Source organism: Carassius auratus, unplaced genomic scaffold (assembly GCF_003368295.1).
Source record: "Carassius auratus strain Wakin unplaced genomic scaffold, ASM336829v1 scaf_tig00214282, whole genome shotgun sequence".
Lineage (NCBI taxonomy): Eukaryota > Metazoa > Chordata > Actinopteri > Cypriniformes > Cyprinidae > Carassius > Carassius auratus.
In genome coordinates this window covers 234,286-255,148 of record NW_020527593.1, presented here as the reverse complement: position 1 = coordinate 255,148, position 20,863 = coordinate 234,286, and the positions used below count along the sequence as shown (strand labels likewise).

At 37.8% G+C, this 20,863-nt stretch overlaps 1 protein-coding gene across 1 annotated transcript in view; it reads left to right on the top strand.

Annotated features, from left to right (window-relative positions):
* Nucleotides 1–20,863, top strand: part of LOC113091748 (CUB and sushi domain-containing protein 2-like) — a 269,603-nt gene that overhangs the window by 232,789 nt on the left and 15,951 nt on the right. The window contains exons 47-59 of the mRNA XM_026257372.1: nt 522–710; nt 4,309–4,455; nt 7,476–7,664; nt 9,342–9,527; nt 9,781–9,975; nt 10,294–10,467; nt 10,569–10,742; nt 10,852–11,025; nt 13,332–13,520; nt 13,652–13,825; nt 16,549–16,731; nt 18,591–18,767; nt 20,621–20,800. Of these exons, the coding sequence (XP_026113157.1) occupies nt 522–710; nt 4,309–4,455; nt 7,476–7,664; nt 9,342–9,527; nt 9,781–9,975; nt 10,294–10,467; nt 10,569–10,742; nt 10,852–11,025; nt 13,332–13,520; nt 13,652–13,825; nt 16,549–16,731; nt 18,591–18,767; nt 20,621–20,800 (2,331 nt within the window). The remainder of the gene's footprint in view (nt 1–521; nt 711–4,308; nt 4,456–7,475; nt 7,665–9,341; nt 9,528–9,780; nt 9,976–10,293; nt 10,468–10,568; nt 10,743–10,851; nt 11,026–13,331; nt 13,521–13,651; nt 13,826–16,548; nt 16,732–18,590; nt 18,768–20,620; nt 20,801–20,863) is intronic.

Below are 20,863 nucleotides of genomic sequence, written 5' to 3'. Positions count from 1 at the left end.
TTAACAATTCTTCCATCGTGATAATCTCATTCAAATATCAACTCAATCATGAAGTATTCACACCAGTGGAGCTCTGGAACGGCAGCGTGTTTAGCAAGACAAGTAATAGAAAATCCATATTTTATATTAGAAATATAAGCATCATAATAACAGTCCCTCTTGTCTGCTTCCGGCTTCAGCTTCAGACATGACGTACGCGGCCTCTCATCCGTGTCATCCGCGTCATGCAGAAGAAATGAGACAAAATAATAGTATGGTGCCAGAGATGAGGGTTTATCCTTTTTATGTTATGATTTGTATTTGGATGCTTACTTTGAATTCAGACAGCTACATAGAGAATAAGAGACAGGCTTCCAAGATTTGAGGGAAGCAAGGGTTTGGAGAGATCCTGTAGGTAACAGCTCATCTTAGCACTGCGTCCATTTGTGATGTATGCAGTCAAAAGAAAATGCTTTAGCTTTCTGGAATCAATATGTAGTAATGTATTGAGCTGAACTACATCTTGTCTGTCTTCCTTACAGTCACCTGTCCTATGAACGAGGTGTTGACAGCCTCCACGGGAATAATCCTGAGTCAGTCTCCGGGCAGCAGCCTGCCACACTTTGAGTCTTGCTCCTGGGTGGTGAAGGTGGATTCAGGATACAACATCACTTTCACCATCGAACACTTCCAGACCAGCAGACAGTTTGATGAGCTGGAGTTCTTTGATGGTGAGTGGATTTATCACAGCTTTTCCTTAGGATATTTTCCTCTGATTCCTGTGGTACTACTATATTACTACTACTATTACCACTACTACTACTGCAAATAGTGATAATAGTAATGTGGAAAACAGTTGCACTCCAACTTCACATCAGCACCAGGCATTAGTCAAATGCGCGTGGAAATGGTCCAAGTGATGAGGGAGCTTTAGAAGAATGACAGTGAACTGTGTTCAGTTGAGATTTTGTCGAGCCATATTTCTGTAAAAATGAATTTTCCTGTCCTATCAGATTTTATGCAAAGTGCAAAAGACAGTACAAGGATGCAATGCCAAATGTTATGTTGTCAGTTAAGTCACAAAAGGTTAAAGTTGCCTTAAAAATGTGTGTGCATGCAATTATTTGTTATATATGAGTCACATTTAAGAACATGTCTCTGAAATGCAGTGGTTTCCGAAACTGTCCTGCAGTAGCCTTACCCTGTCTCCCTCATCTAACACCCGATTCAACTCGTCAGCTCATTATACAGTAGAGACTATAAGACCTCAAGTGGGTCAGAAAAGGGAAAGAGTTGTGAGAAAATACAATGCATGTCAGATCTGAATCATGATCAGCAGCCAGAGTGCTTAAAGCAGCCGGAATAACCTAATTACCCAGCTGCTGTAATGTCTGTTCATCAAAGAACAAAAAAAGGAGGGAATCGATAGTTTTTGTAGCTTAAAGGATTCCTCTATATTTAATTAAGAATTGTGTGTTTGATAACTTAATTCAATTTCTGTGTATTTCCTACTTGTTGAAAGGCACAGATAGCTAAACATGACATTTATTATGAAGGATTTATGTGAAGTTTGTGGTTTAAGTTCACTCAAATTAGAAGTTGTTATATAAGTCTAATAAATGTTCAAATTGGTAGCTCTCAATTACACTGTGATGTTGAATTGCTATAGTCAATGGTTAAATATAAAAATAAAAATAAAACAGTTTCCTAGAGACACCAGCGGTATTGGTATTAGTGATTCTCACTAACTAATGTAAGGTGAGATTTATTTCGGAAAAAAATTACAATCAATTATTTTATGTTTTTTTTTTATCGACTGGCAGCACTTATTATTATTATTATTATTATTATTATTATTATTATTATTATTATTATTATTATTATTATTATTATTATATTATTTATTGCTGTTGAAGTAATATAATTTAATAAGATTAAATCAAGGAACAAACATTATTGCGAAAATTACAGAATTTTATTCACATAATTCCTTTTTTTTTTTTTTTTATCCAGGATAAATTATTGACATACACCTCACAGGCAACCTTGCTGTGTTGAGCAAGATAGACAGTTGAAGAGAGGCCAAAAGGGATGACCTTTGCTTTTACACATTGAAAACTTTTTGTAAAAGGCAACGGAAATTGCTTTAGTCAACAGAGGACTATTCAGGGCCAGTCTTAGGTCAGTAGATTCGCTGAGGTCAAAGTGATCCCATTTAGGCTGAGATTAGGAAGTGGATTACAGGTCAAAAAAGTCATGCAACTTTCCAAAAATAAATAAATAAATAAAAAGAAAATAAAGAAGTGAACAGACTTTGAAACTTTGCTATGTGAACAAATATGGATAAAATAAAATGCAAATAATAATAAAAAAAGCTTACCGTAACCACCAAAATCATTTAATAAACAATATTAATTTTGCAAGTGTGTAACATACAATTAAACAGGTAAACATGAGGTAGCCCTATACATTTATTGGAGGAAGAAAAAAAAATCATCAGCCAATACTCCAGTCTTCAATGTCACATGATTTTTCAGAAATCATTCTAATATGCTGATTTCTGAAATATATAATATGTATTTCTTATAATAACTCCGAAAATTTCTATTAGGCAAAAGCATTGTAAAAAAAAAAAAGTGAAAAGCATGAAAAGAAAAAAAAATAACTTGCACACATTTGTATATATATTTTTTTCTTAGAGTGTAGCATATGACAGCTGGGCCTCACAGTATCACATTGTGCTAAACAATTTTTTTTTTTTTTTTTTTTTTTTTTTTTTGAGGCTCATAAAGCGCCTGTGCTTGTGTGTATTTGCTTGTCATCTGGGAGCAGTGTGAGCCACTCCTGAGGGGAGCTGGCATGCTCAATGCTGATTATGCTTTCAACTCCCATGGCGCTACGGAGCAGACTTTACTTTTCACAACATGTCAAAGCCAGCCAGATCACACCAGATCCATTTACCTCCCCGCAGCGTGGCCTAGACACTAACATGATGTCTGGAATGGCCTTTGACACACACACACACACACACACACACACACACACACACACACACACTCACACACACACACACACCTCTCTGGACTGAGTTCAGCTGATCTGAAAGTACCACTAGTGAAGTTCATGAACAGAGAGAGCCCTGTCACTCTGCATTAACCATGAGAGGCGGAGAGGCTGTGTTGTGACAGAAACACATCAGTGGTATCACTGCTGGTGGTAAACAAGTCAATCTGAAGTTTGTAAAATATGTGGCTACTGATAGTGATAGGAAGAGATGCAAGAGGTATTTTTATTACATTTTTCTGGGACCAGTTGTCAAAAAAAGTGTGAAGTTTCTTGCACAAATTTGCTTGTGCAAACTAAAAATAATAATAATAATAATAATAAAAATACAATACAATTAAAATATTAAAATTTCCTGTAAAATAATTTCTGGGATATTATTGTGGTAATTGTTGCAAATATTATACACACCTGCAAATGTAACTCACTTTATATATTTATATATACATATATATTCCAACTTTTTGAAAATCAGGGCCAGTTTCTTAGGAATCATTGCATTTTAAATTCATAAAGGCAAGTACATATGTGACGCGATCTTAGAAAACCCATGGGATGTGACGCTAGGACGTTTTCAGGAAATTCAAAAAATAGGTTGTATGTCAATTTTTTTGTCTAAATTAGGTTTTCATTCAATTATTATTCCATAACTTCAGGACAAGGAACAAGGAAAAACCGCAGTTTGAAGCTGCTCACTGGAGATACGGCTCACTTAGACCATCTTGCTCCTCGCAGTCTGGTCATTCGTGGTGATGTCAGTGCCCTATTTTTATTTTATTTTTTTTATATTGGACTATTTCACATCCAGAGATGAATGTTCAAAAGAGGAGGAATCCAATGACAGTCTGTTATGTGCAAATGTGTACTGCGCTCGCTTTTCTAACTACAAGGTACACTATTCGTGCTATCCAAACATGCAAGGGGTGATCAAAAGCCCAACATGATAAACGATGGAAAACTGTCCTCTTTGGGGTATCGTTTCTCTGTTTGTGTAATAATGCAGTATAGCACTCCTGACAGACAGCGATCTTTAAGTAGAAGTGAAAGTGAAACCAGTCTCTTTCCATTCCGGAAAATCATAGCTAACAGACAATTTCAGATAGCCATAACTTTTGTCACGATCAAGCTATGGACAAAATGAAAACAGTTTTGGAATGGGCTTGAACTCAAGAGTGTCAAAATGTCACATATGTGGTCTAAGATGTGATATTTGGACCAGAGAGGCATCTTATATATGGTAACTTTATGTTATGCTTTATCCTGCAGGTCCTTCAAGACAGAGTCCGCTGCTCATTTCTCTAAGTGGGAACTATTCGTCTCCCTTTAGTATTACTAGCACTGCAAACAAGGTTTACCTGCACTGGTCTTTCGATCACACTTCCAGTCAGAAGGGCTTTCGAATCCGCTACTCAGGTGAGCATTCAAACACATCATCAAAACATACAGATTGTATTTGGATTTCTCCAAGCCACCGTTTCCTCCTGACTAAGAGTTTTATATCCAATTCATATTAAAATTAGACATTTATTTTCAAGTGGACAAAACTTTATTAATTAAAATAATTAAAATAATTACAATGCATGTTTAAAGTTTTAGTTAAGCAATGCAATTATACAATCAGTAACTCATCTTTAAATGCATTGTTTTAACTGCATTTTTAAAAAATGCACTGGCTGTCAATTTAATTACTTAAATCATTTAATAAGTCATGGAAAAAGAATGAGTTTAACACAGTTAATCTAATTAGGTTTTTTTTTTTTTTTTTTTTTTATTCATACATACATGCATATTTCCCAGAGGCTATGACGTTGTCATTTGAACTTAAACTAGACCATGTACTTTGTAATACAACTTTTGAGTCTTCGTGCAAATCTAAATGCAAAAACAAACATATAGTGTAACTGTAATTTGAGTCATGAACAGATGACTCTTATAAGCTAATACTTTTAATGAATCATCCAAAAAGGCCCAGTACCCAAAAGCTATTGGTTTGGCTTACACGTGATTATATCATATGACTCCTCGACTGCCTGAATGTTTGACAATTTACAGTTAAAGATATGCATTCACAAAACGACCAATTATGACTCCCTGCTGCAAAAACAGAATTTACGCAGGAAACCGCCACAAGCTATCAAGACCTGATTGCGCCGTTTCATGAGCAGTGCCGTAATTCTGAGTTATTACCCCATAAATATTTAAAAAGTTTCCATATGCTCCTAATCATTAGCGTTTCAGAAGAGTGACTAATCACCTCTTTGTCTGGCTCATCAGGGTCCTTTCTCTCAGCATCAGCTTGTTTTGCTTTTTCCGCTTCCTCCCTGCATGATGGATTTTTGATATAGAGCTCTGTGACAGTCTGGGTTAGCAGCGGCAGCACACCTAGGTTTCTCTCCTCAATATGGTTTCCCTTCTGTGGCGATGCCTTGGTGGGACAAAAACAGATGGTGGGACAGATTCAAAGCTTCGTACCATTCTCTTTCTCAGTTCATCTTTTATCTCCACAGGCTGTTAGTTCATCAACTGTAGCGGGTCCTTTCACTCCTCCTCCCTCTCTTTTTTGTTTCTCTTTTTATTTTTATTTTAATCTCCTGACCTTTTCTTGCCACCATCACCTGTGTGAGGTTTGCTAAATGACTGGCTTTGAGAATTTTGAGGGCCTTTCTTTGGAAAAAGAAGAAATGGAGTAGCTTAAAGGTTGAAGATTGACAGCATTAACTCTGCTTTATTAAATGCAAAGCTGGGGCTCTTGGGTCATAGTCAGGAAGAAAACTGCTGCTCTATCACATGGGAGGTTTGATGCACAAAACAAAACTGCTTTAAAATTGCACTCCATTTAAACCATTAGTGCAGGTGATTTTTTTTTTTTTATTATTATTCAAAGTTTCAATACAGGTATATGATGTGTAAACTTTCATATCTGTCCATTATCTGTTGGTGTTTGCTGGGATGTTGAGAACAAACTTTTTATTGTATTATTATAATTTTTTAATGCTTTCAGGTTTTAGTTTAGTTTCAATTTGAGACATTTATATTTTTATTTTATATTTTATTTGATTTTTAATATTTCTATTTTCTTTATATATATATATATATATATATATATATATATATATATATATCAAATAAATGCAGGTAGTGTGATATTTGTCAACTTTTAGAAATACATTAAGATATAAATTATCTTAAATCCACAACACGGTAACAGTCTGAAAACCTTAACTTAAAAAGTATTCAAAAATAAATATACATGTATGTGTGTAATGTTAACTTGGGGCACAATTGTTGATCCGAGTATATGTTTCAGACACGCATCTTTGAATACATGTGTAGTCTTGTGCCATCAGCACAGTGTTTTTAATATTACTTTTTAATGTCGCTAGTTAACAGCTGTTCAGCTTTGAAAAACACGTCTCAAGACCCCTCCGCTCTATTCCATTTTATTGCCTTTTATTGCCGTCAAGCTGATTTCAATGCCAGAATGTGTCCTGTGTGAGTGCTCCCTTACTCTCCTAAAGGAAATTACCATTGCTAGATATTGTGTTGTACTGAAATTAGAATTGTTTTAATGGAATTTAAATGGCAGTTTGGTAAGAGCTTGTTCATCTAATCCAACACAAGGGCATATACATAAGTGGATGCTTACACTGCAGAAAATCATTTTCTTAATCAGTATTTTTGCATTATCCTTCATATAGTGTATCTTTAGAATATCTAGAATTAATTTCCTGTGCAGTTTGCCTTCTCAAGTTAACTTTTCTTTTTTTTTTCTCTCTCCCATGACATTTCTTTCAGGAAACCTTCACTAATCTTACACTAATTAACTTACATTAATTAAAGAGTCCAGGGGGCAACTTCCTCAAGCCTCTGCATTATGGGCAGCTTGCCAAAGCTGTTTACCTGTACTACTGTAGGACTATATGAACATGTGAACTTGTGAAACAGATAGGCCTATAAAGCGGTCATGGTAATTAATAATGCGACAAATTGCATTCCTGCCCCATTTCCCTCGTAATTCCCTCCATAGCTCCTCTTATATTATGCTGGTATCATTACGGTAATTCTTTTTCTTGTTTGGTCAGCAAGGAGAACAACCTGCTAAGATCTGATCTCAGAAGCCTCATGGGCCACAGGAGACAATGTGGTCTGGATTGCATATGCCAAACAGCATAACTTTATATGATGACTCTCGTTGTATTTTGACTGTAATTCTGTATAAATAATTCATTTTTACATGTCCATCATTTGTGACCTTCCACAAGTTCCTGCAATTCAAAACCGTGCATCTTTTTAATCACTCCTCAGCTCCCGGCTGCAGTAATATCCGCTGTTTCCAGTAAACAGGGTGAAGAATTGAAAAGCAATAAGCAGCAGGTTTCACAGACTGATGTGTCTTTGACTTCTGACTGTGTTTACATTTGTATGTGCCACAGCGGCATACTGCAGTAGCCCGGAACCTCCTGTGAATGGCTCGGTACATAGCCAGACGGGCATGAAACTTGGCAGTACCCTGCGCTTCAGCTGCGACCGGGGCTTCAACCTGATTGGCCAGACCACTGCCACTTGCACCCGCACCCTGCAGGGCATCTACCAATGGAATGCTCCAGTGCCGCTTTGCCAAGGTGAGTCTGAAATTTGTGTCTGAAATACCTTGGACAAAGTCTGGATGCGATTATCCACCTCTCCTTGCAAAACTCTCTCTGAGATAGACCGGCGCCGCCGTGACTAATTCTGTATTCAATCAATGTTTAGGGCTTGGCTGCATCTGTCAGATTGCTCATCACAATAAATGGGTTAGCCAGGAGCCATAGCTGCGAGACTATTGCTAATGTGCTGTCCGAGGGGAGAATCTCCTCAGAAAGAGGCAGTTATCATCCACTAAAGCAAGCCTCCACTGGGTCTACCGTTTTGCAGTCTCAGAAGTGCTGCGTTTTATCACCACTTCCTGGCTAACAAAGGCCTCACCTGTGAGAGAGGTGGATTTCTATTTGACAGGAATGGTGTGAGATGCCTTAGGCCAAGAGCCTTTGCGCTCTATTGAACACACTGAACGTATTCGTATTTCGTATTCAAAGTGGGTTGACTCATGACTGATTGAAAGTTGAGTATTGAGAGAAAGTTGGATATTAAATCTATTATGTGCCAGTCATTAGAAAGAAGTGGCATTATAATGACTTTTGAGACTGTAGATGACTATAGAGGATAGTATAGGGGTTACTGATCTGTACTGGACATCAGAAGTTTGTAGGTTCAAACAAATGAGGGGAAAATCATGAAATCATGAAATGATCAGTATTGTGGCCTTGAGAAAAACACTTAACTTCGGGTTGATCCAGAGGGAATGTCCCTGTGAGTGTACATAATAGTATAATAATATAATAGTATAATAATATAATAACAGTATAATAGTAAATCGCACTAGATAGAAGTGATAGCTAAATGACGAATTAAAATGAGAGTAGGAGAGGAGGCAGAAATAGTGTCGTTCAAACTTTTAAATCAGCTGTGTCATCCGGTTGTTGGTGTTCTGATTTGACGCATACAGTGGTGCCAAAACGTATTTAGATAATTAAACAGTTCACAAAAATGTTATTGGATCGGATTAAAAAAATTGAATGGGCAAAAAATTATACTAGTATTTATTTGTTTGTTTTAATTTGTTTTAGTTTAGTTTTTTATGTTTACTTTTATTTTTTATATATTTATATTATGTTTTGTTTTATTTTATAAATGTTGGTTTGTTTAATGATGCATTCAATTATAAAATGCCAAAGCCAATATCATATGCAAACAAAGGATGAAACTACTTTTTTGTTTTTTTTTAGGCTTTTGTTTTGTTTTTGTATTTTGAAAATACAAATTTGAGTATTTCTACAGTATTCGCCTTTCTTTTTTTTATGGATGTTAATTGATATTTTACTATCCATGACATTGATCTATATTTACTTATAACTGAATTGTCCTAATACCTGTTGAGGCCAGAGAGATTGTTGTGTTCAAATTGTTTACTGTAGTTTGTATATTCAGGTTCTCTCTGTGTCCTTTAGTCCATGTCCAGATGTAATCTACATCTTGGCTTGTGCCCGTTGCTTTCTAGCTGCTCTTATTTACCTTCCCAGAACCACTGCAAGCTTGTGTTTGCACAGTCGCATTGCTGCTCTTGGTGTGTTCACAGAGTTTGTTTGCACTGAGTACCCTTTGAAGTATGACAGCAAAAAGAAATAGGCTGTTTCCTTGGGGTTTTGTGAGAAAATACTTAAGTCTGTGTTTTGAGGTCAGAATCTTTCTCTCCTTCGCAGTTGTTTCATGTGGGATGCCCCTTGCACCAGTGAATGGCACTGTCATCGGGCAGGACTTCACTCTCGGCTCTAGAGTCACATTCTCTTGTAATCCTGGTTTCCGATTGGCCAACGCTCAGCCTGTGTCAACACTTTGTCAAGAATCTGGGAGGTGGAGCCCGATGGAGACCCGCCCTCGCTGTGTCCGTGAGTTCATGAGCACCGCAATCAGCTTGTTCTTATTTACATAAAAGACTGATAAAAGAAGGAAAATATCAAATGTGTATTATTGTGTTAGCTATTTAAAATTCTTGAAAAGTCTTAGGCCACATTTAATCTTGAATTCAAACAGTTGTTTGGACATGGAAATTAAAGGAACGATTTTGTTAAAATGAATCAGAAGAAAGAATGATTTAAAAAATGTTAATTTAAAAAACTAGTTTTTACTTTGATACTTTAGCTGTGACCTGCCCTGAAATCGGCCACTCCGCAGTGGATCATGGGAGGTGGAGGCTTATTTACGGCATGCAGAATAAATACGAGGCCATGATGATGCTGACCTGTGACCCTGGATATTTCTACAAGGGTCAAAGGGTCATCCGCTGCCAAGCTAACGGCACCTGGGATTACCCTGAGCCAAGACCATCCTGTGAAAGTGAGTGCAAAATAGATCATAATGGCATCAAGACATATACTTAGAGACCACAGCATTTTCAAATTATGATTTAATTTTTATTTTTTGGTAACTCCTGGCCCTACAGAGGAAAAATGATTTGGAGAATGCAGGAAATTATGATGATTTTTCAAACTTTAATTGAAAAACCCATATCTAGTATTTTATGATTAAATTTTAAGTAAAGTTTGAAAAAAAAAGCTAGTTCAGAACTTGAAATTCCAACGGATGTTGTATTCAGAATAAAAAAAAAAAAAAAAGTACAAATTACAAATGCATTCTTCATCTGAATTTGTCTAGTCATTTCCTGTGGTGACATTGGAACTCCTCCAAATGGGAATAAAATAGGAACATTAACCGTATATGGAGCGACTGCCATTTTTTCCTGTAACACTGGTTATACTCTGGTGGGCTCCAGAGTGAGAGAGTGCATGTCCAATGGCCTGTGGAGTGGAGCTGAGGTCCAGTGTCTTGGTGAGTGGCTTTACTTCCCTTATGGGACTTCTTAATCAATAAATAGAGAAAATATACCCTTATGTGATCAAATGCGCAAGTACTATGTTTTTCTTCAACAGCTGGACACTGTGGCACACCGGAGCCTATTGTGAATGGCCAGATCATAGGAGAGAATTACAACTACAGAGGCAGTGTCGTTTACCAGTGTAATCCTGGATTCCGACTCATCGGCGTGTCCGTTCGCATCTGTGAGCAGGACCACCGCTGGTCCGGAAAGACTCCCGTCTGTGTCCGTACGTGTTGCTTAAACAATCTGATTCAATGTTTTTTGACAGTTTTATGCCTCTGGATATAAAATAATCATGTAAATTGTTATTAATATGTCGCTCTGATGTTCTGTAGCCATCACCTGTGGACATCCAGGCACCCCAGCTAATGGTGTGACTCAGGGAACGCAGTTTAACCTTAACGACATTGTGCGTTACGCCTGCATCCCTGGTTATGTTCTGCAGGGTGCAATCAAGTCTCACTGTCAGCCCAACGGCCAGTGGAGCAACGCTCTGCCCAAGTGTAAAAGTAAGTCCTGTGTGTTAAAGGTGAGTGGCACAGATCTAGACAATAACAGTCTATGCAAATCTTTGTGTAATTCGAGATGTTCAATTTAGAGTTGTTATATATAAGCCAAAATGTGCCATTAAGAGCACGGCTGTTTAAAATGTAATGCATTCCTCTGACGGCAAAGTTAATTTCATAATCCTTCAGAAATCAATTTTAATATGTTGACTTGGTGCTCAAGAAACATTTCTTATCATCAATTTTGGAAACAGTTAACAAAAAAACTTTTACACAAGTTATCAATCACTCTGTTACTTTATATTTGAAGTTGCATCGTCCATCCCCTCAACCCGTCCATCTCTTTAGATTATAAATGTGTTTTTACTCTGACTGAGGAAGTTGAAGTGGTCTGATCCTATCAGTCACAGTCTCCTCTCCATCATGGTCCATCATTAGCACTGAGTGTGGGAAGACGCCCGTTTAATGGCACAAAAGGAGACGGTAAAAAAATGCTCCGAGCTCGGAGCTGCATCAATCAGGCCTCTGCACAGTCCCGCTAATCAGCACCAATTTGTGTCTGAGTGAACCACTTCTATCTCCAAAATGGCCTCCTAAACCACACAGATGCGTTGGTTAGACTTATATCTGCAGATAATTAAACCACCTCTCCTCAAAAACTGCCATTGGCCAGCGGAAGCATCAATTTTAATATTGAATTACGGCCAAGCACAAATAAACATTGTTTTCCCTAGTTCTTTCATTTTTCATTTTTCTTCCTATTGATTTTATTTCTGTATTTATTTTTAACTTGACCATTTCAATTTTTGTTTTAAAATCAAGCTGGTACGTTTAAGTTATAAATGGTTGCATCATAGAAAATGGCTTTGGCTGGCTCTTCTAAGAGCTATTAAAGGCATTAGCATGCATTTCTACTCTGGAAAGTCTGATTCCGTTGAGAAGTTGTTCCTAACGGAGGGATTTTAAGGGAACATTGCTGGCCTGAAAAAGCAGAAGGGAAACCCTGGAGTCAAATGAGTAAACCTGTTTTCTTCATTTGGCTACACCGTTTCCCCATAATTGCACATTGAATGTCGAGTGTGTTCAGCTAAATTTGTTAGAATCAGTTGGAGTACTCAAAGAACAAAACACAGGTTAACATGATGGCCTATATCTTTGCTTTAGCCTACTCAGGTGCACTTGCACTTTAATGTATATTTTGTTTTCTTTGAGTACGTGAACAAATACAAATTACTGCTGATTTAGGTTATCCATCATGCCCTTTTGTCCTTCTGTGCCCTTGTTCTGTGTTGTTTTTTGTTTAGTTTAGTTTTTTTTTTAGTTTTTTTGGCTCATGACTAACACACCACCGATATGTCTCCATCTCTCGTCTCTCTTAGCCCGGTTCATGTCCTCAGCCAGACCGTGCGCCAGACATTAATGAAGCAACTGTTTGTGTTTATGCGGTATTAAATATTTACAGAAGTTTTTCTAGAAGCCTTTAATCTTCTTTGTAAATCATCTTTTTCTGAGGGATTTTTTGCGTTGAAAATTGTTTGGTTGGAAATCAGGAAAAATGAACTGTGCCCATTGGCAGCGTCGTTCATTTCACACAATTCACTAAAGAAATAGCACAAATCAATTAATGGCAAAAACAAGGCCAAAAATGAATGCTTAATGTGGTTTGCATGCCACAGTTGCTTATTGTTTAGATTGGCTGGTCATAGAGGATGCAGCAGACTTTACTAGGATCGAACAGGAAGTTCGCAAATATAGAAATTACACTTTTCTCCTTCATGTTAGCATGTAATGTGATCATTAAATGATGAATTACTGTCACCAAGATAGAAATGTACACAACAATCTCTTTTAAATTAAATTAATTATGCCAACAGAAAAAAAAAAGTTTTCAGCTCTTGTGCTCACCAAGGCTGCATTTATTTGATAAATTTATATATAATATTATGAAATAGTACTGTGAAATATTATATACTGTAAAATTTAATTTATTCCAAATTGGTGCTCAAAAAATGTATTTATTATCGGTGTTGAAAATATTTGTGTGTGTAACATTTTTGTGGAATCAGTGCTAAATTTTTTTCAAGATTCTTTGATGAATAGAAAATAAAAACCTAAAATATTTTTTTAATGTAACTTTTGATCCATGTAACACATCGTTGCAGAATGAAAGTATTAATCACTTTAAAAAAATAAAAATATGTATATTCTTACTGACCCCAAACTTTTGAATTGCAGTGTGCTTCTCAACAGTATTCTTCATAACCTTCTTTCTCTCTGTATTTCTCTCGTCAACTCTATCTGCGTCTCAGTTGTGAACTGCACTGATCCGGGACATGTTGAGAATGGTGTCAGACAGGTCCTGCCCAGCGGGCCTCATCGTTACAGTTTCCAGACCGCAGTTTCTTATAGCTGTAACCCTGGATACTACCTGCTGGGCACCTGCACTCTGAGCTGTCAAGGCGATGGCACATGGGACCGCTCCCTACCCAAGTGCCTCTGTAAGTCATCTTAACCTGATAAACCATCACTCAAATAATTTTGTAACCTACTTTATTCTGAATTGTGTATGCACGTGATCTGATATTGTGCACTGTAGATAAGGTCTGGGCTTTTTTTCTGTCTGCCACAGTGGTCCTGTGTGATCGTCCCAGCATGCCTCCATATGCACAGATCTCGGGGGACAGACGCACAGTGGGCTCCGTTATCCGCTTCAGCTGCATCGGCCAGCGCGGCATTGTGGGAAATACCACCCGCATGTGCCAGATGGATGGCCAGTGGACCGGCTCCCTGCCACATTGCTCCGGTACTTGAAATCTTTTCCCTATTCAACATGATCATCTGTCTGTTTTTTTTTATTTTTTTTTATTAACCCTCCTATGTTTCTGTAGATATGAAAGAGACCTCAAAGGTTATCTCACAAGGCAATGTAAACTTATGATAAAAGGGGAATATTTTGCTAATTTTATGTAAAAAAAATAAATAAATAATAAAAAAAAATATATATATATATATATTATTCCCTATTGGGTCACCTGAACATTAAACAAACAGGGACTTTAATGGCATCACACTCTATATACGTAGATATTTATATGGAGTCGATCCTCCCTTTGCAACAATAAACGCTCCTATTCTTTTAGCTGGCTCTCTACAAGATTTTGTTTCTGTGGGATTTTTTGCCAATTCATTCAGTAGGGTATCTATGAGGTCAGGCACTGATGTTGAATAAGTCCTGGTTCACAGTCTCCATTTCAGTTCATCCCAAAGGTGTTTGAGGGGATTGAGGTCAAGGCTCTGTGTAGGCCAGTCAAATCTTTCACACCAAACTCATCCAACCATGTCTTATGAACCTTGCCTTGTGCACTGGGGCACAGTCAAGCTGCTTTAGAAAAGGGCCTTCCTTAAACTGTTTTCACACAGCTGGAAGCATAGCATTGTCCGAAATGTTTTGGTATGCTGAAGCATTAATTAAGATTTCTCTTCGCTGGAAGTAATGGGCCTATCTCAACCCCTAAAAAACAGCCCCATAATATTATCCCTCCACCAAACTGACACAGGCAATGTGCTCAAACCCACACTCACCCATCAGACTGCCAAACAGAGAAGTGTGATTCATCACTCCACAGAACACGTTTCCACTGCTCCAGAGCCCAGTGGCGACATGCTTTACACCACTTCATCTGACACTTACAATTATACTTGTGATGTGAGGCTTGCATGCAGTTCCTCGGTTATTGAAACCCATTCCATGAAGCTCCCACCGCACAGTTTCTGGGCTAATATTAATGCCAGTAGAAAATTGGAGCTCTTCAGCTGTGGAATCAGCAGAGGGCTGGCAACTTTACACACCATGCTCCTCAGCACTCACTGACCCAACTCTATACCGATGGTCTTCCGCTTTGTGGCTGAGTTGGTGCTGTTCTTAAACGCTTCCACTTTCCAATATTACCACTTACAGTTGACAATGGAATATCTAATAAGGATGAAATTTCACAAACTGACTGATTACAAAGGTGGCATCCTGCAGTACCACGCTTGCATTCACTGAGCTCTTCAGAGCATCCTATTGTTTCACAAATGCACGAATTTGTATACACCTGTGGCAATGCCTCTGGTTGAAACACTTGAATCCTGAATTCAATAATTAAGAGATGCGTCCAAATATAATTTTTTCCATATAATGTGTATGTAGAGTGGGGCATTGGCTCCATTTTTCCCATTTTAGATAGCACCATCTCTAAGGTCTCGTAAGCGTGTGAGATGATGTATCAGTGGCCTCAGGATTACAGTTCAAATCAGTGGGTGGTAATACAATATTGCCATCTAGGCAGTGTCCAAAAGAGCAAAGTGTGTGTCTTCTCATAAACTGGTTTAATCTTCTCATATTGGGCTTGGCGACACAGACTCCCACATGCCTGCCCTGCTCCACTATAAACACATCAGTCCATTGCAGTCCTCAGATATGCTAGTAGAGCTTTATCCCTGACTGTAAAACCACTGACAGGTTAATGTCACAATTCATTATTTTCTCAAAAGACTTCTTTTAATGTTTTTTTTTTTTTTAAAAACATGTTCAGGTTAATAACTGGCCTGTCAGTGTGAGTTTCTGAAGACGATATGCTGTATATAAAATGTAGTATTTCTTTAGTATGCACTGCACCCTTCACCAATAGACTCACCGTTCATTTTGAACCTATGATTTTTTTTTTTTTTCTTTTTTTTGGAGCATTACCAGAGGATATATAGGGAATAGAAAGAACGTTTTTAAATGCATCAGTGAATCAAAATAAGAGGATTTGCTGAAGAACTCCATGGAGTGCACATGTCAGCATTATGAGCGGAGAAATTAAGGGAAATTTTCTGTCCCTGGTGCTTTCTTATCCAAAGTAAATTATCACCTAAACCAAGACGCTGTGATGCCTATTTTTTTATCATGTTTGCCAGGTCTAATGCGAAGAGTTGTTCAATAAATATGAATGAAATTTCTAATCATCTTGTGTAAATCACAGCTAACCTCTTTAAATAAAAATCTAATGTAATAGAGAGCAAGTTTGAAAGTCCTGTTGGGCATCAAGATAGTAATTTTCCGGTCATTCGCTGTCAAAAGATCTAAATTGGACTGGTTTGAGGGTATTTTCATTTTACATAGACACAACACCAAGGGTTTGAAACCCATGGTACTTGTGGTGTATAGACAACTCCATTGATTTTAACAGGAGTGATTTAGTTTTATTGAGTTTCTCCACACCTCATGTGTCCATTGGTTAAACAAGCTGTGTCTAAAATCGCTCACTTATCCCTGTATTGTACATTAAGCACTTATTTTATTTTTACTTTAAATTAATTGTATTTTTATATTTTAAAAAGCCAATGCAAAATGATAAAAGTGAAAATTGATATTAGGTGCCTGATTTAAGATATACCTATTTATTGTTAACACTGCTATATGAAAAATAAGTATTATATATAAAAATAAGTGTCTAAGTGCTCATATTTATGTTTTTTTTTTTTTTTTTTTTTTTTCAGGTGATTCTGCTGGAATGTGTGGAGACCCTGGCGTTCCAGTGCATGGGATCCGTCTGGGAGAGGAGTTCTTCGTAGGGAGCATTGTACGATTCAGCTGTGAACCTGGCTACGTTCTGAAGGGCTCCTCTGAACGAACCTGCCTGGCTAATGGGAGCTGGGTGGGCATCCAGCCTGAGTGCCATGGTAAGAAAAATGAAACCTGGGTGGTCTGCAGAAGAATGCTGCTGAATGCAGATGATTAATCTCTTCCGCTACACGCAAAATTGTAAGCAATTTTCAGCAAGTTATTTCATAGCAATTTGATTCTCCACACAAATGTCCTTGTATATAAACAAAAGAATGAGATGGAGACAGACAGACTGAGGTAGAAAGTTGTTGGCAATAAGTTATTTTTATCTTGATTGGTTCCCATCTGTAGCTTTAAAGTGGCTCAGTACAGTTGGGGTGTACACGTTACTTCCACACTGACCGTGTTTCCTTTCTCTCGACATGTTGAACACTATATCCAGTCAAGTTGCCCAAATGACTGTGCCAGCTCTGCTGGTCCCCTGGAGTCTGGGCTGCTGTGTTTGCACTCTCTCATTCTCTCTTAAATAGCATTATTATTCTGCTTGTGTTGTTTTGTGTAAAATGCCTGCAGAGTCAGGCTGACAACCCAAAGAAAGGTCTGTCAGAGAAGCAGAAAACCCAGGTTAATTACCCATGTGGAGATGCCTGTCATTATTTTTAACCCTGCTTTTTTAACACCAGCCATTTGTTTTATCTCAAAATGTTTTTAAGTCACCTCTAAACAATCAAGATATTTTTAGTTTTGCATCTACTACGTATCACTCTGTCATCTCACTCCCTTTCCACTTCCAAATGTTTGCGGGTTGAGCGTTTGAAATGTGCGTGCTTGTGTTTCTGCTTAAGTTTGTGTTTCTCTTATTGATTTGACCCTTGGGCTATTGTTATCCATGCCAGTTCAGCAAACTGTGGTGGCTTAAAAGGTGGACTCTCAGAAAATGCTGACGTTTAAAGAGAACAAATCGATAACTGCCTAAAACCCCTCTCATAAATTTGCATCCTGAATACAACATAAAAGTTAATCGTCTGAAAGTGTTGGGGTAATCAAGATTACTTTTTTTTGTTTTTTTTTTTGTTTAATGTCCTAACATTTACTTATATGAGGAAATAGACTGTTCTTTTCAGAATTGGTGTGCTTTATATTAATGCGATTCACTACAAAATAATGGTTGTAAATTCCTGAAACGTGATGGAAAAAAATAAAAAAAATAAAAACTAAGAAAGCAAGGAAAAACATCCTACATGCAAATAATTAATCGAATACTGTTTTTGCTATCCAAACTATGCAAATATCACATAAAGCAAAAATAAATAGGCTCATTTACTTTTAAAATTGAGCATTTTTTCTAATTGACATCAAAAGTTCTCTATCCGGTGAAACAGTATTTTGGTAAATTCATCCTCTTCTTGCTAGAAAATACACAAAACATTATGCTGACCACAATATGTGATGAATTATTGCTGCACAAAACATGATACCATTCTAATTTAGGTTTGTACAATAATCATATTTGGTACTGTGTTGGGTCACCACTTGATTTCTGATTTAAATGTGAATCCTGATGCAAAGTCTGAGCCAAAGGACATTGGTATGTAATAATTACAGATGATAAAATGTTTTCTGTTATTTTAAGCTCAGTATTCACCACTCAAGTGCTCTGTTTTAATGTTGGCAAGTCTCCAGTGCTCAAACCTCTAGCCCATATTGGATATGTCCATGGTTTTGAGTGTGTGCCCATCTGTTCTTTATTGGCAAATACCCATGAATAAGCTCCATCTGCCCTGTCCTGGGGCAGAGGATTGTCTAATGTATGAAATCTCCTGCAGTAAATGTGTTTATTAATTAAACGCTAAATTAACAAATAACTGTCCAGATCGGAGGAGGGCCATGTCCAAGATTTGTGTAGTTGCCTAGTAATGTTTCAGCCTCCCTTGGACCCGGATCCCGTCTGATGTTCTCTTGTGGTTTTTTGCAGTGGTATCCTGTGGCAACCCTGGAACTCCCCGCAACGCCATGATCCAGTTCCACGATGGACTTGTGTTTTCCCGCTCTGTCACCTACTCCTGTAGAGAAGGCTACTACTCCACTGGCCTGCTCACTCGTCATTGTACAGTCAATGGTACTTGGACTGGGGACATGCCGGAATGCACAGGTGCCCCAACAATACCTCGACCGGAGTTTAGATAGATAAGACTTCCATTTAAAAAAAAAAAGCTAGCATCATGAAAGGTATGCTCACATTTGCCATTGTTTGACAAATTTTCATGAAATCAAGTAATTTTAGTTGGAATCCATGTGATTGGGATTTCCTCATGCAAATTAAACAAGCTAAAGTTGGTCACAAGGATTTAATGCCTTGACCAACAGAAAGCTGCTTAGTTTCAAACTGACCGTGTAAGAACACCTAACTCTTTACAGTTTTGGGTAAGACTTGAAGACCCCTTGAGATCAAAATCAAAGTTTTTTTTGGCTAGATCCCAATAGTATATACTAGTTAAACTAAGTTGATAAAAGTAGCAAATATACACATTTTAAATGTATAGTCCTTTTCCGGGGGAATACAAAACAAAAGTATTGATAACTCATCTTACATGCAATTTTTGTAAATTTGTGTTCAATACAATATTTCCTAGAATGACAACTTACTTTCCTACAATGATACAGTGCCTACCACTAAATAGCATTAGCATGTAGCAATTCACTATTCATCCTATCCCTCTTTCCCAATGACTGTTCAAAAAGTTAGAATGCTAGCCTGAAATCATATTCTATCTAATCAAAAGAGCTTTTTTTTAAAGACAGTTAGCACTGTGCTAAGCTCTTAGCTAGCTACTCAAAGGCTAACTGAAATGTTATCGTAGCTTTGCAGTTGTTCACCTGTCAACAAAGACTAGCTCCTAGCAAACAAATTCCTGAGGATTAAGTAAGCATTTATTCTGCAGGATTATAAAGAGAGAGGATAATTAACCTAATTTGCACACATTTGTCTTGGCAAGTATTTTAGTATAAAAAAATGTTTAGCAAATGTAGGAGCTTCGACTTATTAATGATTTATTTGCTTTAAAGAAAATGTTTGTTGCTTGCTGCCCATTTGCATCATTCTGAGTGACATCATGATCATACACCTCAGCAAATCACAGTTCTGAGTAGGACAGTTTCCATGTTCCCAGACTAACTATAAGTGTCTTTCTTTAGCAATTCCCTAAAAAGCAAATTGGAAATTCCCACTTTCCGATTTGAAGGGAATGCTGGATAAGTCGACCATTCTTATGGTGTCTTTTCATAGGGTCTTTAAGTGGCTTTAGAAAGGGACGGTTTGATTCTCTTACGCTAAACTGCTCTGAATAGTACAGCTCTCAGGGGCTGAGCTCTTGAGGAATCCAGAGGCTGGATTTGAATTGGTTTTGTTTGCATGAAGCTTTTCAATGCATTGTGAGACAGGAATTAATAATGTGGCACAGTGTTCTCCATTATGCCGGCCCTGGACACAAGCTGATCAGGGACGTCTACATAGCAGCCCTGTGTTGGAGAGATAGAGAGTAGCCCTGTCCCCCCCTTGGCAGCCTCCCGAGTGACTTGCCATGCACATAAAAACACAATGCTCACTGTTCAGGCTCGGAGCAAATGGTGGTTACGTGCAAAAATTACAGCTCCAGACACATTGGTGTCTTTGGCATAGAGCTGGTGCCGGTGGGCTCTGATTACAGAAAGTGACTAGAGGAAAGAGCCTCCCAAAGCTGATGCCTCAAACAGTTCATTAATTTAAAGACACCACCAAGAGTGATAAAACATCTTGTTGCTTCCAGTTTATAGCCCTTTTAATATGAAAATGTTTCTGCCTAAAAATGTTATCTGTTTCAGTGAAACTGCTAATTATAAAATAGTTCCAAATCATCAGAATTTTAGCACACTTCTCCTCACTTGTCATGCACTTCCTCTCATCATACCACAAATGGCTTTCAGCCTTCCTTTGACTTTCACTTTACTCTCCATGCCCACTTCCAGTCATTAACTGTGGAGATCCTGGAGTGCCAGCTAATGGTATTAGACTGGGCAGTGACTTCACGTACGGCCACACTGTGAGCTTCCAGTGTTCACCAGGCTTCACTGTAGATGCTGATCGTGCCTCTACACTCATCTGCACCAAGGATCGCACATGGAACAGCACCAAGCCAGTTTGCAAAGGTTTGAGTCCACCTTGTGAATGGAAGCTTTATGTATAGTTCCAAATGATTGGTATCTTGAGTG